The sequence below is a fragment of the Atheta coriaria genome, unplaced genomic scaffold (assembly GCF_025399875.1).
Source record: "Atheta coriaria isolate IRGN ID8LTWV9N9 unplaced genomic scaffold, Caltech_Dcor_3.1 hic_scaffold_9_pilon, whole genome shotgun sequence".
NCBI classification, from domain to species: domain Eukaryota; kingdom Metazoa; phylum Arthropoda; class Insecta; order Coleoptera; family Staphylinidae; genus Dalotia; species Dalotia coriaria.
The window spans coordinates 10,897,894-10,915,077 of record NW_027045451.1 but is presented as its reverse complement, the minus strand read 5'-3'; the positions used below and the strand labels follow the sequence as shown (position 1 = coordinate 10,915,077).

At 41.3% G+C, this 17,184-nt stretch overlaps 1 protein-coding gene across 1 annotated transcript; it reads right to left on the bottom strand.

Annotated features, from left to right (window-relative positions):
- Positions 1 to 17: 17 nt before the first annotated feature.
- Positions 18 to 17,132, bottom strand: LRP1 (LDL receptor protein 1). The gene is made up of 10 exons (XM_065311883.1): positions 16,625 to 17,132; positions 14,257 to 14,886; positions 13,367 to 14,185; positions 8,543 to 13,313; positions 8,241 to 8,485; positions 7,948 to 8,181; positions 5,842 to 7,884; positions 5,499 to 5,781; positions 766 to 5,344; positions 18 to 708 (listed from the first exon to the last, which is right to left on the bottom strand). The coding sequence occupies exons 1-10, from the start codon at positions 16,719 to 16,721 to the stop codon at positions 577 to 579; spliced, it is 13,833 nt and encodes a 4,610-aa protein (XP_065167955.1). The 5' UTR covers positions 16,722 to 17,132; the 3' UTR covers positions 18 to 576.
- Between the last annotated feature and the right edge of the window lie 52 nt (positions 17,133 to 17,184).

The window sequence follows — 17,184 nt, the reverse complement described above, 5'->3', positions numbered from 1 at the left end:
TGATGAAGAAAAACTCGTTTTTACATGGAGTATCGTTTTTTTTTCGGCACAAATCGCTTCACATTCTCATTACAAACCTAATCTCTCGCATCGTTTGTACACAAGTTTGTTTTTATACATAAAATTATTATTTATACGAATATAATTAAACGTTACGTCGCATTTTTAAATCGTACATCGGACAAAAATATAAAATCTATTCTGTATAGTCTCATCAGTCGAATTGATTACTTGGTTAGTCGTAAAACGTAATTAGTAGGACGTTCTTTGTTCAATTTAAATCACAATTTGTTGCAGTTGAGCCAAAAATTCAAGATCACAACAACGTACAAATACAAAAGAAAACACAACATAGTAGAAAAAACGAGCTGCCGTCGTCAAATTAGAAAAACACGTCGCGCGCAATTGAGTCTCCGTAACGAAAAAATGGCACAATTCACAGCGAACAGGGAAGACATCAACATCATTCAGCAATGGACGGATGGCTCCCGGTTCAAATCAAAATTATTGCGTCGCCGCGCTGCGGGCGGATCGTTTCGTGGTGATTTTAAATTACATATTTATGATTATGGCTCTTTATGTCTCTTCCTGCGTTGAGGGAAGTGCATCCTCACTGCCATCTTGCTGCAGTAGACCGGTTTTCTCCTCTTTCGCACCGCTGGAACCATTGTAGACGGTTTCATACACGGGATTTACAAAATTATTCGACTGGAAACAAAAATTACATGAGTATCACCTTAAAAGTTGTAAGAAATTAGTTCTTACCTTATCTGTATCTAATGTAAAAGGTTCTGCATCCCTTTCTTGGTACATCGGATTATTAAAATCATTCTCTTGTAGTCGCTCATGTGAGAACGCCGTGCGCCTGCGGAATATAAAGAACGCAACGGCGAGCATACACGCGATCAGCACGATAATTCCAAGGACGGAAAGTACTGGCAGGAGGATCTCGTTGTCCTCGCTTGCCTGCGGTGAGATTTCCACGTCTTCATGCTTATAACTCTCGCAATTACTGCCTTCGTAATCGAACGGACAGAGACAATATGGTATACCATTGCGTAGATGGCACGTGCCGCCATTTTGACAGAAGAAGCGACACTTTACAGGACTATCGCATCTCTCCCCAGTCCATTCTGGTAAACAATGACAAATTGGGTTCCTGTGTAAACCGCCAATCTCACAAACGCCGTCGTTTTGACAGAAATGTATACAAGGATTAGCGTTACCCATGTATTCCTCACATTTGGGCCCACCGTACACATCCGGACATCTGCAATTACCATATACACACACGCCATTGTTTAAACATCCGCATGAGTTATTACTGTTTGTACATTCAGGTGGAACGCATAGTTTCACTTCACAGCGTCTGCCGGCGAAATTCGGTGGACATTCGCATCGTGCTTGCTTGGTGCCCACTTTACATATGCCGCCATTTTGACAGTGGCCATCGCAGATGTTCTGCTCACATCTGCTTCCGGTATAACCATTGTTACATAAACACTTCGGACCTGATTTGGTGGCTTGGCAATTGCCATGATCATTGCAATAACCTTTCGTGCATTGAGATACTTGACACGTAGCACCTGTGAACCCTGGTGGGCATGTGCACACTTCTGAATTCGAGGTGTCTCTTGTACAGACACCTCCGTTGTAACATTTGAGAGTACTACAATGTTGACATCTGTTTCCAGTATAGCCTGGTTTACAGTCACATTGTTTAACTTGCGTGGCACTGCTGAAACATGTGCCGCCATTTTGGCACCATCCGTCGCAGACACTCACGGGTTCATCACAACGATCACCGGTCCATTCGGGTGGACAAATACATTTCAGTGGTGGTTCGTTTTGTAGGTCAGTAGTTGAGAGTAGATCTATGTAGCAAGTTCCTTTGTTGTGACAGTATTGTGAGCAGATGTAATGCTCACAATGCGAGCCTGAATAAAGCGGGGGACAGACACACCGTTGTTCCAGTCCTGACACCTTACAGACACCTGTATTACAATTGAGATTACATCCTGTGGTAGGTGTTTCTGGACGACAAGTAAGATTATCTTTAGCGTAACCATCCGGGCAAGTGCATGTTGCTTGATTGGCACTCAACAGACAAAATTCTGTGGGGTTGCAGAAGTCGTGACATCTATTATTAGTCGGTTCCTGGCGATGTGCTTGCACTATCAACACGTCTGCAATACGTGGTAGGCCTTGTGCTAAATGCGAAGCATTTCCAGATCCAAACTTGTTCATTTTCATGATGTTATGTGTGTTTAACGTAGAGAAGTAGATATAATCTTCGAATACTTCTAATTTGAATGGTTTCACACCTGAAGTGAATCTTTTCACAACATGGTGATCAGATCCGTCATATTTCGCTGATTCAATGGTTAATGCCTTAGCATCAGACCAATATAAACGTGCTGCGGGATGATCAACAGCCAAACCTGTAGGCCATAGAATGCCTGTGAATTTCAACACGTGGCGTTTGTTTCCATCCATGTAAGCTGTTTCAATCCGTGGGGCTGGCCCCCAATCTGCCCAGAACATCAAACCTTCAACAGGGGCCACAGCAATATCTCTTAGTTGATTCATGTAACCGCTGAGCACGGTGTAATAATGGCTGCCGTCTAATGCGGATGCAATGATTCTGGTTCCATCAGCGACGTAGATTCGTTTACCAATCCAATCGATTGCTAACCCTCTGGGATTCTTCAAATTATTCAGAACCACGTGGGAGTTAGCTTCACGGATTTTCCTGGAGTTACCTCTGGATAGTTGAAGTTTCATACTCTTCACCTTCTTGTTTTGATGATCAGTCCAGAACACAGTTATTCCTGCTGGTGTGTACAGAATATCTAATGCGTCGACTTTGTAGCCAGGGTCTGAAGATAAAAGAGCTTTGTTGTTTTGATTGGTGATTCCTGATTTATACGGTGATATCATTCGGAGTTCTGCTTCAGCAGCGATTACCAACTGGGCTGGATCACCTTGCGCTTCACATCCTCCTTCAATAGACAAATGGAATCCTGATGAGCATTTACAATGGAAGTGTTTATCTTTACTCTCGAAACACATCTGTGAGCAGTTGCCATATTGGCAGATAGAATGATTACAATCCATCTCATCAGAATTATCATCACAGTCGTTCTCTCCATCGCACATCAATTTCTTATCAATACACTTTCCATTATTGCAGTGGAACTGTGTCGCTGGGCAAATATGATAGGTCTTACACATTTGCACTTCTTCATCGCTATTGTCTCCGCATTGATCATGCCCATCACATACCTGCGCCAATGGGATACATCGATGGTTACTGCATCTTAACCTACCAGGTGGACAAGCAAGGGTAACACACAGACTTAACTCTTCATCAGAACCATCACCACAATCACTCTGACCATCACACCTCCATTCCGGATGGATACACATTCCGTCTTTACATTGGAAGCCATTATCCGGGCATTTACTGCAGTTGATTTCATCGGATCCATCAGCACAGTCAAAGTCCCCGTCACACTTCCAGCTCATCGAGATGCAATACTTCGGGCTGTGGCATTGAAACTCTCCGTCCATACACTTAGCGTTACATTCCAATTCATCAGATCTATCTTCACAGTGGAATTCACCATCGCATTGGTAACTGCCTCGAATACACTTGCCATCTCCGCATCTGAATTCACTTTCTGAACAGTTTCGTGGAACACAGCCGATTTCATCCGAACCATCTTTACAATCATTTGTATCGTCACACCTCCATCGCCCTGGGATACATCTATTGGAAGTGCATTTGAAGTAAGTCGCTGCACATGTATGATAATCTGGTAAATAACATGATGCGGGTTCATCTTCACCGTCGTTACAATCTGGTTCTCCATCACACTGCCATGATTTCGGAATACACCTGCCTGACCCACATCTGAAGTGGTCACTTGGGCATGTTCTCAGTGTACAATTCGCAAACTCATCGGAACCATCTTCACAATCGTTGTCTTTATCACATACCCAAACCAGAGGAATACATTTATCATTCGCACACTTAAATTGGAAAGGTAGACATGTTGCTGGTGGGCAGTCCTTTTCATCCTCCCCAAGTGGACAGTCTGTTATTTTGTCACATCTTTGATTGCTACCTATACATCGCGGACCAATTGTACCATTGCCTTGACACTTGAACTGGTTAGAAGTACAGGAATACGTATCACAGCTAACTTCGTCACTATTGTCCTGACAATCATTGATTCCATTGCACAAGGTAGATGGATGTATACAATGTCCGTTCTTACACTGATACTGCCCAGGGAAACATTTGAATTCTGGACAATCTGGTGGTTCATCGCTTCCATCTCCGCAATCATCCTGGGTATCACACTTCCACCAGAATGGAATGCATTTGTATGTTGATTTGCATTCGAAGTGTGCCGTTGTGCAGTTGGAAATGCACGAGTGATTATCATGACTTAGGACATAACTTTCCGGACATGCGCAGGTGTAATACGGCGGATTCGGTGATAACAAACAAATGCCAGTACAATTAGTCTTCTCGCATGGATTTTCTACTTCAGGTTGTCTCAACGGATGGATTATCCTCAGGTCCATTGGTCTGTGGACAGTTGTTAGTAAGGTAGAACAATCATCACCTCGATATTTATCACATCGTTCAACAGATTTTGTTTCCCAATCTGACCAGTAGACGTAGTTCTCCCACACGGCGATTGAAAACACATGATGCAAATGTAATTCGGAATTTTGTGTTCTGCTGGCGACAATCTTGATGTGTTTTCCATACAGGTCGGAAACAGCAATGTAATCTTCCCGAGCATCCGCCCAGAAGAGTTCCTGCGTGTCATACGCAATCGTCAACGCATTGGGCCATCCAAGACTGTGGTTTTTATCGTCGATAATTATATGTGGATCGGAACCATCCATACCAGCTTTGCCAATGTGCACATTCGCTCCCCAATCGGTCCAGTAGAGATATTTTCGAATGGGATCCACCGCAACAGCTCTAGGTTCTTGTAAACCGTCGGAAATCAAAACTTTCCTGAACTTTCCATCCAAAGTTGAGACTTCTAATGTGTCAGACCCTTTGTCACACCAGTACAAGTTCTTACCAACCCAGTCCATGGTGAGGCCATCAGGATTCTGCAGGGTTGCTGAATGTAGAATCACTTGACTCGCGTTTGCTGTTGAATTACATAGTTTTTTGATAGAACTGCTTGCTGTGGTCACCTCTGACCAATAAATGCATTGATTTGCATAGTCATAATCCAAGGCGACAGCGTTAGTTAAGTTGTGGACTCGTAAATGAGAGAAGCCATTGAGATTCACTTCACGGATGTAATACCTGTGAATTATCCAAAGATTACATTGATGTTTATGGTTTAATATGGACTAAAATTACATGTATGTGTGATGTGAATGATGTGTATGTTGATTGATGTTTTTTGTTGTGTATGTGTTTGTGTAGATGAAGAATGTTGAATGAATTGAATTGTTACCTGTTTGCTAACATCAGCATAGCATTTATCGAGCTATTCCCGCGGCAAGTTCGTTGATCCTCGGCGAGGTTGAAGTCTTTAACACAGTCGCACTTATACGAACCTATTGTATTATTGCACACTTGACTACAGGGACGGTCCTCGCATTCGTTCACATCAACACAATGCTTGGTGTCGTTAACATCTACTTTGAAGCCGGTATTGCACGCGCACTCGTAACCAACCACTTTGTCGATACACTTGTGATGGCACGGTGAGGTTTGTGATTCACATTCATTTATATCTGAAAGAATATCGTTATCATTAGTATTATTTTTATAGAAAGCAAAGAATTCCAACTTACTGCATCTGTTTTCATCAGAAAAGTCTCCACAATTATTCTCCCCATCACAGAGTAATGTATCATTGATACAGACACCATTGGTACACTTGAACAACCCGCGGCCATTGCAAGTAACCGAATCCTCTCTACATTTTACTTCATCAGCGCCATCACCGCAATCATCTCTTCCATTACAAACAAACAAGTCGATAATACATTTCCCAGATGGACATCTGAACTCGCCAGGGAAGCACTCTTGTGATTTCTGGCAATCTGCTGGTTCATCACTGTTATCGGAGCAATCCGCGTCGCCATCACAGAAGAACACCTTGGATATACACATGTGATTCGCACACTGGAACTGATCTTCTTCGCACGCCATCGCGTTGCATCCATGTTCGGGATTCTCATCCATCATATCAACACAATCATATTCGTCATCACATACATACGACCATGGTATACAACTGCCGGTTGAGCAACGGTATTGCCATGGGGCGCAGGTCATCGATGCACAATGCAAACTCTCGTCTGAATCGTCTTTGCAATCTGGAGAACCATCACATTGCCAAGAGTTGGGGATACATTCAGTACTATTCTTGCATTTGAATTGATCTGATCGGCAATCTTGCTGGCAGTCTCTTTCATCTGATCCATCAGTACAATCCCGTTGTCCGTTACATCTGTAATGCATTGGAATACACGCTGAGTTTGATTGGCACATGAATTCTTCTCGTGCACAACGACGTCCTTTACACTCTAATTCATCAGAACTGAGTTTTCCATCTAAACAATCATCGATACCATCACACACTTTCGATTTTGGTATGCACTTTCCGTTTCTACATCCGAATTCTCCATTTTTACATGTTGCTTTCGTGCAATTTTGTTCATCTGAGTTATCCCAGCAATCATTCTCTCCGTCACAGATCCACACAGGTTGGATACATGCTGTTGTATTGGCACAGTTGAGGAAATTCATATCACATTTCACCGGGGGACATCCCACCTCATCTATTGAATCCGAACAATCAGGATCACCATCACAACGGTATTTCTTATTAATGCATAAACCATTCGTGCATCGGAAACTTGTCGCTTCGGGACACGTGCAATTTGTTTCATCTGTCCCATCCCCGCAGTCATTAACACCATTACAAGTTAGATTAAAAGTGATACACCTTCTATTCAAACATTGGAACAGATGGGGACAGGTCCTATGTCCACAATAACCTGGTTCCTCATCACTTCCATCACTACAGTGTGGGGTACCATCACAAGACAGCACAAATGGTATGCAACCGCCATCGGTACATCGGAAAGAATCACCATTGCAAGTGGTTGCTTTCTTCAAACATCTTTTACCATCGTCGGATAATGTCCGTCCATCTGAACAAGCACATTGCACTTCTCCAGATGCAGCCAAACCGCAAATATCTTCACATCCCCCGTTTAGTATTTTACAAGGATTAGAGAAACAATCAAAAGTGTCTTCAGCAACAGTGATCAAACCCATTGGACGCGCGACATCACGTCTCAACCACACTACATTCTGACCTGTGAGTTTATCCGCTCTAAGAACGGCGTGCAGTACCCAATCAGTCCAAAAGATATAATCACCATAGACACTTAGAGCAAAAGAGTGTTGTGGTGTGACCTTAGCAAGGATAACTCTCCCGGTTCCATCGTATTCACAACGTTCGATCTTGTCTATTCTGGCATCACTCCAGTAAAGTTTCTGTGCCTTGTGGTCTAGGGTAATTGCATTTGGCATTTTAATTCCTGTACTTATAATCACTTCGCGTTGGAAACCAGTGAGATAAGCACGTTCAATACTGGGCTGGTGTAGGTTCCAGTTGGTCCAATATATACGCGCTCCACAACTATCAACTGCAATACCTCTCGGTTTATCATCAGGTTGAAGTTTTAGGACTGTTTCTACTTGGGTACGGTTGGTTCCATTGTCTGTTAAGTTCGCTCTTCGTATAGCTGGGTCATTATTACAGGTCCAGTATAATGCGTTGTATAGTTGTTCGTAAACTACACCTTCAACAGCTCCTTGTCCTTTAGGATAACAAAAAATATATCAGAAACTGATAATAATATTAGAAATGCCACTAAACTTACTTTCTACGAGTACAGCATGACCACTTCCGTTAAAGAACACTGTATTGATTGAACCCCTTTGGATGTCAGAGTAGAACAATCTCTTCTGCTTGTAGTTGAAAGTCATACCAATGGCGTTCCGCATTAAAGAAGTGTTTTTAATGCTTGGGTATGGCGAGTTTTGAATGGCCGCGTTCGTCATGTGGATTGATTCGATGCTCACCACTCGGGAATACATCACAAAACTATCATATTCTAAAAATAACATCAAATTTCTTAGATTTACATTCCCAATGGAATAGTTCAATGTTTACCTTTGCATGTTTTTCCATCTGATGCTAATGTACCATGCGGACAAGCACAAACAGGATGTGTTCCATTGAACAAACACAACTGCTCACACCCGCCATTATTGACAGCGCAAACATTCTTCACTTTTTGTTTCCTCTTTGAAAAGACCTGAATATCCTTTAGAGAATCACCTGCTTTGCTCAGGAGTATTTGGAAGTCTGATAAATTGTTGACATTTGCTGATTTTATACTCCCACGTTCATGGTTTCTATAATAAGAGTAATTTAAGACTTTTGAAAAAAATATGAAGATTTTAATGACTTACGTGTCTACCCAGTATAACATATCATCTAATAAAGTCAACGCAACCGGGTTCTGCAAAGAATGATTCAACAACACCGAATGATCAGTGCCGTTGTACCTCATCCGTTCAATAGTGTTACTACTGGAATCACACCAGTAAATATACTGATTATCCATATCTAAGGTGACATCCGTAATGGTGGCTAGTGTATTGTTAACCAACAACTGCCGATTGCTACCGTCCAGACCAGCTCGTTCTAATTTTTGATCTCCAGCCCAAACCAAGATACCATAATGAGCATCCAAAGCAAGAACTGTTGGTGTTCCCACGTCTACTGACAACACCACATATTTCGCTGATCCATTGACTCTGGACACGAGGATGTTCCCTTGTCTGGGATCACTCCAATACATATTCTGTGCTGACCAATCAATGGCCAAACCCGCCAAACAATCGACATTCACAGACTCCATTCCATCATTCTGTTCAATCACTGTTTTCCTCGCGGTACCATCCCTACCGATTTTCGTGATCAAACCATGATCACTATCAGCCCAAAAGATCAAATTATCACTAGCCAAGTAGTCAATCGTGCTCGCCATGGAGACTCGGGAAATAGGTCCGAGAACTTGTGTTTCATTACTGCCATTAAGAAGCATCCCACGAATCTCCCAGTTAATGGAGTAGAACAGAAACTCTTCAATACCTAAGCATCCACGTGGGTCTTTTGGGTCTATGAAGAACCCATCAGCACATTTACAAGTGTATTCACCAGCAGATTTGGGTAAACATAGGTGTTGACATCCCAATTTGTGCATGCCACATGGATGTGCCCCGCGTTGTTCATTAGGGTCATAGATCCTCAGTGCCAACACCGAACTACTTGCCCTGAGGAATGTTTCTGATCCCCCTGTGGTTTTATGTACAGAACGGATGCTTTGCGCGTCATCATCCGCGTAATACACGAAATCTTTGTAGACAGTCGCAGCCAGGACCACACCTTTATTCATTGGTAACTTCTGTACCTCTTTCGTGGTAATACCGTAATAGTAAATATCATAATCACTCACGTAGTACAAACGATTCGTCTCCTTATCATAGCTTAAACTTTTGGTGTTTGATGTTAGATTTGATACTAAAACCTTATGATTGCTACTGTCCATTGCGCTTGACTCAATAAAGCTCTGATTATCCCTGAGGGTAATATAATATAATTGACCCTCCAATGGGTTTGCAGCTAGACTTATAACGTGGATATTTTCAATCAGGACTGCGCTATATTCACCGTCAAGATTACAAACGGTTATACCAGATGGTGAGCCGACAAATAATAAATTCGCCAACCAATCAAGAGCAAGACCTGTAGGGTTAGTTAGACCTGTGTCTATCAACGTTTGAATTGGTCCCATTGTGAGACCGGAACGTTTCACTTCATTCGCAGTAGAATCAGCCCAATACAATGTGTTGTTCGATGCAAGATATTCAATTTGACTTGGGTACAACACCTGTGGCATACTGATAGTTGGAATCGTGTGGTAATAGGGTTGTAGAAGATCTACACCACGGATTTCATTCGCCCTTGCTATTAATAGCACTCTTTCATTGACAACACATGTTTTTCCATCGGCGTTCAACCTCATCACATGTGGACAATCACAACGATACGTTGAATTCAAATGCAGTAAACATAAATGCGAACAGCCGCCATTATTCTTCCCGCAAGGATTTATACCATTTCGTGGTTGTCTACTGGGATGTAGAATTTGTATATCAAACGGTTGTGTTAAAGTTCTTTGAATAACAGAAACATCTCCGCCGTTCCACTTGTTCGCACGCACGATGCTATTCGTTCTCCAATCAGTCCAGTATACATAGTTCCCAAACAAGGTTATGGCAAATGGATGTGATAACATGTCATGGTTCCTCATAACTTCATGATGATCAGTTCCGTCGTATTTTGTGGTATGAATGGAATCAGACCTAGCATCAACCCAATAAATCCTCCTGGAGTCATAATCCAAGGTGAGACCATTGGGCCATGCGCCATCTGAATTGAGATCAACCCTAACCACAATGGATCTATTCAATCCGGCCAAGGAGCAACGTTCAATACGAGGTGCTGCGTTATCCCAATCAGTCCAAAACAACCAACCGTCACGTGGGTCCAGTGCAACAGCTCTAGGACTCTCCATTTCACTAGCTACCAATGTTCTTCTATAGCTGCCATTTAATTTAGCTACCTCAATCTGATCCAGATTGGATTCAACCCAGTAAAGATTCTCGCCGATCCAATCAACCGCTAAACCTTCCGCTGTAGCTAATCCTGTCTGGATCACTGGTTCAATATTACTAAGGGTGTTCTCAATCAAACTGCCTCGGTAAATCTTATCGTCGATGACATCCGTCCAGAATACCATGTCTGTATCATTCGAATGGAAGAAATCTAGTGCTACTGTATTCTTCAGACTGGAAATCAATGCCTTTACATTGAAAGATTGTAGATCAACGCCTTTAATTTCATGTCTATTGCTGAATATGACATAAGGTGTTGCTTTCTCGGTGCTTTTACAAGTAAACCCGTCTCCTTCAAGGGCGAAACCAGGTAGACAGGTGCATTTATGTCGTTTTCCATACGCTTCGCAGTTTTGGGAGCAAACACCCCAATTTTCACATGCGTGGGTTTCCATACAATTCATACCATCAGATTGTAGGTGTAATTTATTCGGACATGAACACACCACACCTTCTGGAGCATTGTTACAGATATGTGAACATAACAAACTGTGATCACACAACTTCTCCCAGCACCTTGAACCTTCATCTGTGGCATCTTCACAATCATTTCTTCCATCACATAGCTGCCTAGCTGTAACACACACAGTGTTATTGTCACATAATCTGTTGGGATGGTCACAACTCAATTTGTCGATCACTGGCTTTGGTTTATCGTGATGTTTAGTTGCATTCTTGATTTTATTCGAATCGCAGTTTACTTCATCAGCTCCATCTGTACAATCAATCTTTCCATCACAATAGAATTGTTTCGGTATGCACTCCAGAGCGTGACATGCAAACTGATGTTTTTCATTGCATATGGGTTTCGTGTTCTCATTACAATGTTGTTCATCTGTGCCCTCGGAACAATCAGGTACACCATCGCACAGTTTCGTCAGAGGAATACAACTTTTATCTTCAATACAAGTAAATTCTGTAGCTTTATTACAAGTGGAACAATTCAACTCATCGGTTTGATCTGTACAATCCGGAACACCATTGCAATACAAGTCGATTGGTAAACATTCTCCATTTTTACAGGAGAATTCTGTTAGGGCACATTTTGACTTGTTGCAGTTCATCTCATCACTCAAATCATTAATGCCACAATCGGGTGCACCATCACACACCCAAAAATGCGGGATACATCTATTCGCTTTTTTACACAGGAAATCTTTGGAGTCGCATTTTGTGGGACAATTTTCCGGATTTTCATCCGTTCCATCAACGCAGTCTTTTTCCCCGTCGCACAACCAGTGTCTATAGATGCATACGGTTTTGTCACATCGAAATTCTGAGTCTTTGCATTCTATATGTGCGCATGGACCATTGGGTTCTGTGTTTTCATCAGATCCGTCTGAGCAATCGTCAGACCCATCACATAAATACTGATTGGATACACAACGCTTCGTGCGGTTGCATTGGAAGAATCCGTCGTCGCATGGCATCGGTGTGGAATAATTCTGTATTTGCCTACATTCCTTGTCAACGGTTTCAAAACCATCTGAACAAGAGCATACGACTTTCCCAGGTGTCGGAAGGCATAGCTCAGTGCAATTGTTGTTATCATCATGGCAGCCATTTGTACCTTTCTGTGCTTTGGTATCAAACATTTTAAGGTTATAAATAGGAGCGTTTGTATGGTCTAAGATCCTTCCTGTCTTATTTTTCATATCATACATCTTTACAAATCCAAATTCTGTGTAGTAAAATGTCCGATTAAAATAAACAATATTCGTAGGATGTTCCAGTCCTGTGTCCACATCAATTCTTCGATTTTCTCCATTGAAATCCACGCTGGATATTTGCTGTTTCGTTGCGTCACACCAATACAATCTTTTACTTTCAAAATCAAGAGCCAAGCTAGTAGGTTCCATGATTTCCTCCTTAACAATGAGTCTTCTATGAGTGCCATCCATCCACGCCATTTCTATACTGTTGTGAATCCCCAACGCGTACAAATTGATCCAATACATAATACCTCTCTTGGGATCTAAAACAATCGCACGTGGGCGAATCTTCCGATCAAAAATCAACGTCCTCCTAATAGAGGTGTTTGACATTCGCATCACACTGATGCTATTGTGACCTTCATCAGTCCAATAGAGATTCTTCGAGAGCCAATCGTAGGCGATACCATCACACTTGTCAATACCATCATCGGAAAGCGTGGTCTTCTCACCTCCTTCAATGGTAGCTTTCTCAATCACTGCGTTTTGCAGATCGGAGTAGATGATAGAGCGTGAACTGGCATCAAAATCAAACGCTGTTGGTTGTTTCAACTCAATAATTGGCACCATAGCTTCAGTATAATCATTAAGGTTGATTCCTTTGATTGTGGCAGGTAAGGATTTGGCTACCATCAAAAAGGACGGAGGTGTTTGCACGATACATTTGGTGTTGTTGATCAATTTGTAACCAGCCGCACAGAGACAGGTACGGGTAGCTATGTCGCGATTCCAGTTTGGTATACACAGATGCTGACAGTCGCCATTGTTGGTTTTACATGAATGCGCAACTAAAAATATCGTCAATTAAAAATCATATTAGTTTAAAATTGAGGTTAGTTACCTTCCGGTTGTCGTTGTCGATGGAATATATGCAAATTGTAAGGTCTGTTGATATTCTGCACAACAGTGGTAACACTCTGTCTAACCTTATCCAATTTCAAAATGGATGCTTTATGCCATGATGAAACATACAAAACATTCTCGAAGATGTTAATCCCGTACAGATTCTGTACCGGAGTGCCTTTCATGATAGTCCTACGATTCTTCCCAGTGTAATCAACTTTCTCAACGTAGTCCAAATAAGTATCAACCCAATATACATGCCCAGTAGGATAATCTACAGTCACACCATACGGATAAATAATCTTATGGTAAATCAATGGTTTTCGTTCACTTCCATCCATCTTGGCACGTTCCAACATGGCGGGACTATTACCCCACTTTGCGAAAAACATATACCCACGTGTAGGATCCAATGCAATAGACCTAGGTTTCTTTAAATCATACTCAATCAACACATTACACTTAGAATTATCATTGGAACAAATGAATATCATGTCTCTAGTGTCGTCCAAGTAGTACCAATTATTGGTAACCCAATCAAGAGCTAATTGTTGTATGAGATCCACTTCGGGGAATATCGAAGGACTTGGCATCTTCCAGCGGACATTGAAGTCATCCACATTGGCACAGACCAAGTGTGCTTTACTCATGTTATGATGAACATAACAAATTGATCTATTGCGATGGTTAAACTCAAGTGCGTTGTTATTCAATAATTCTAGGACTGAATTGCCTGGTAATGGACGTCCCTGCATGGAAACCCTTCGTATGGACGGTAATGTGGAGATGATTAAAGATGGCGCTTCATCTTCCGGTACTAAATAACAAAACAAACAAAAACATTACGTTTATGGTCAAATTTAGGGATTAAAATCTTGAAATACTAACCATTTATAGCATTACAAGCAGTATTATTCTTTATGTAACCAGAAACACAGGTACAATCAAATCCCCCGTCTGTATTCACACAAGTCTGCGCACAGGTGTCATCATCAAGACATTCATCAGCATCCACACACTTATTCCCCTCGGGTTTCCTCCCTTTCGGGCAGTAACACTTGGGACCATCCGGCGTGATGGCACAACCAAAGTTACACTGTGTAGTGTCGCATGTTTTGTTTGTACTGCAGTAGTTCCACTCATCACTGTTGTTCGGACAATCATTATGGCCGTCACAGAATTTAGATAGATGTCTACAGTCTGTGGACTCTGCACATCGTCCTTCATTAATTGGACATTCAGCTACTTTCAATCTGCATGAATCTACATCTTCATCGGATTTATCCGGGCCGTATTCAAGTGAGGTTCCACAGTCGAATTCTCCATCGCAGACGAAACCAGTTGGGAGACATTTGTGGGTGTATTGGCACTGGAACTGACCGGGGTGGCAATCGCGCTCCTCTTGGCAGGATTCCGGTTCGTCGCTGCCATCGGAACAATCTGGAGCTGTATCACATTTCCAATAGAGAGGAATACATTGACCGTTATTACATTGGAAGTGATTCAAACTGCATCCGCCTAGAAAATGATGAAAATGTGTTAAATTAGGTTAGGCACACTGAGGTTATGTTACAAACATTTTATGAGAATTTCTTTCTTTTGTCTTTTTACAAACGTAAAACAAACTTTTGACAGCTAATATGCAGTAATAGAAGAGCGCTATTGTCCACTTGAGTCTTGAGTTAGGTTAGGTACAGTTAGATTAGGTTAAGTTAGGCCATTGATGTTTTGTAAGGTTATGTTACAACATGTTATAATAATGTGATTTCTTTTGTCTTTCTGTGTACAAATGCAAAACAAAGTTGTGACGTTTTTCCAAGTTGCAATTCAACGAATATGCATGTGAAGAAAGAGAAAAAGGAAGAATAAGATAAGTACATATTGTGAATTGTGCGCAATGAGTATCTCTGAGAGGTTTCCATGCGCGCACGCGAAGAATGTAAGCAAAACCCGCGCGTAATCAAAACCTCAAGGCCAAACGCGCGCCGTAGCCGTGTCGCGTTTTTTCTTTACTTATTTCATTTTTTTATTGTTCTCAGGCGCGGCGCATAAACACGCCGGCTGAAAAAAAATTAATTAAATGTGCGCGCGCGCTTAATATTTCAATTAACCTCAACTGACCCACACCAAAAAAATACATTAGTGTAGAAACTATTAACACGCACATTAACACAACTAAAACATCATATTTACGAGCATAATTTTTACAAAACCAAAACTAAACACTCGGTATTTAATTAAAGACAAGCCGCAAACTTGTTTGGGGAATTTAAATATGTATTAAAAATATCAAAAAACAAAATGGAAACGTTTCATCTGTGTTTGTTATTTCTGCGAATCGATTTCGTTTCAGAACATCTTGCAGCGTCTATAAATAAAAACGATTGCGCGGATCACATCAGATTTCATTGAAGCATCGAGCAGTAAATATAAAAGAAGACGTATGAAATGTTTTATGAAACAAACAACTCCACAAACCCATGCTAATTTAATTCTTGTCATAAAATCAGGAAAAAAGAAGAACTACGGATGTTTACATGCGAAATGCATGCGTTTTATTTCATTTTGGTTCGTAAACCTCAAATAATATCTAAATTTAAATATAGTTTGACTTAAAATACATTTTGGCATTAATTTAAGCGTATTTTAAGTTTTGTCACGCAAAACAACTCATGTTTTGACTAAAAATCTGGATTAAACTAATAAATGACAAAAATCGGCGTAAAAATTAAGTTCAAGCCTTATCACAAGTTCAATAATCATGAATATCACTATTATTTGGTTAGATTTGTAAATATTCTACATCGCAAGCTTAAATATTGACTTAAGTCAACAAATAAACGCTATGATTCGAATTATTCGGTTTTCTCATGATTTTAAACGCAATAAATGAGCTTGCACTTCGTTTCTATATCAATAAATGAATATTTAAGAATGATGAATCATTTGACATTGTTATTATGAAAAAACTAGCCGCCCGGCGCCATAAAAGAGGCAATTTAATGATAATCAAAGTGATGGTTACGCGTTTTATGAAACACGCGCATTACCACGTTATTGCTTGTCAGACAAAGATTATTATCTCATTGTCTGAATTCGTAGAATTGAAAATTATGTTCATAACTTCTACAAATACCGAATTTAAAGCCTTTAATGATACTTTCTATTAATACTGAAGTTTAACGCAATAGAAGTCAATAAAACCTAATGAAATTAGATGTAATTTAATAAAGGGTTTCTTGCCCTAGGGTTTTACCTTGTGCGACGTCCTTCAAAGTGTCCGAATCGACGAAAGCCGCTAATAATATGCAATAATTGAAGAGCGCTATTGTCCACTTGAGTCGCGTTTCCATATCGTCTGTGGTACGCCGCACGAATTACATTCATCACAGCATCGCCACTATCATCACTACCGACTTAGAAGCACTCCATAGATAACGTCCGCCCCGCGCTTGTTTATTGCCTGTGCGACCGGCCGGGATAAACAAACCGGGAGCAGCGGATGCTGCGCGATGAAACACACACGAAATAATTCACGTTACGTTGAGACACAAAGAAAATGTAAACTTCATGCGCGTCGAGGAGCGAGGAGCGGATTTTATGATGATGTTGATATAGCTTTGTCGTATATTTCTAATTTCGATTAATTAATAATTACGATTGCGACGGCGACGCATGCGGCGGGCGGGAGAGGTCTTGGTGCCGCCGAGAGAGAAGGCGAACTGTTTTGGGTTCAATGAAGAGCGTGCGGGCATTGCAATCACTCGACCATATACAAACACAAACATTTGAACCCGTGGACCCCCGTGGACCTTG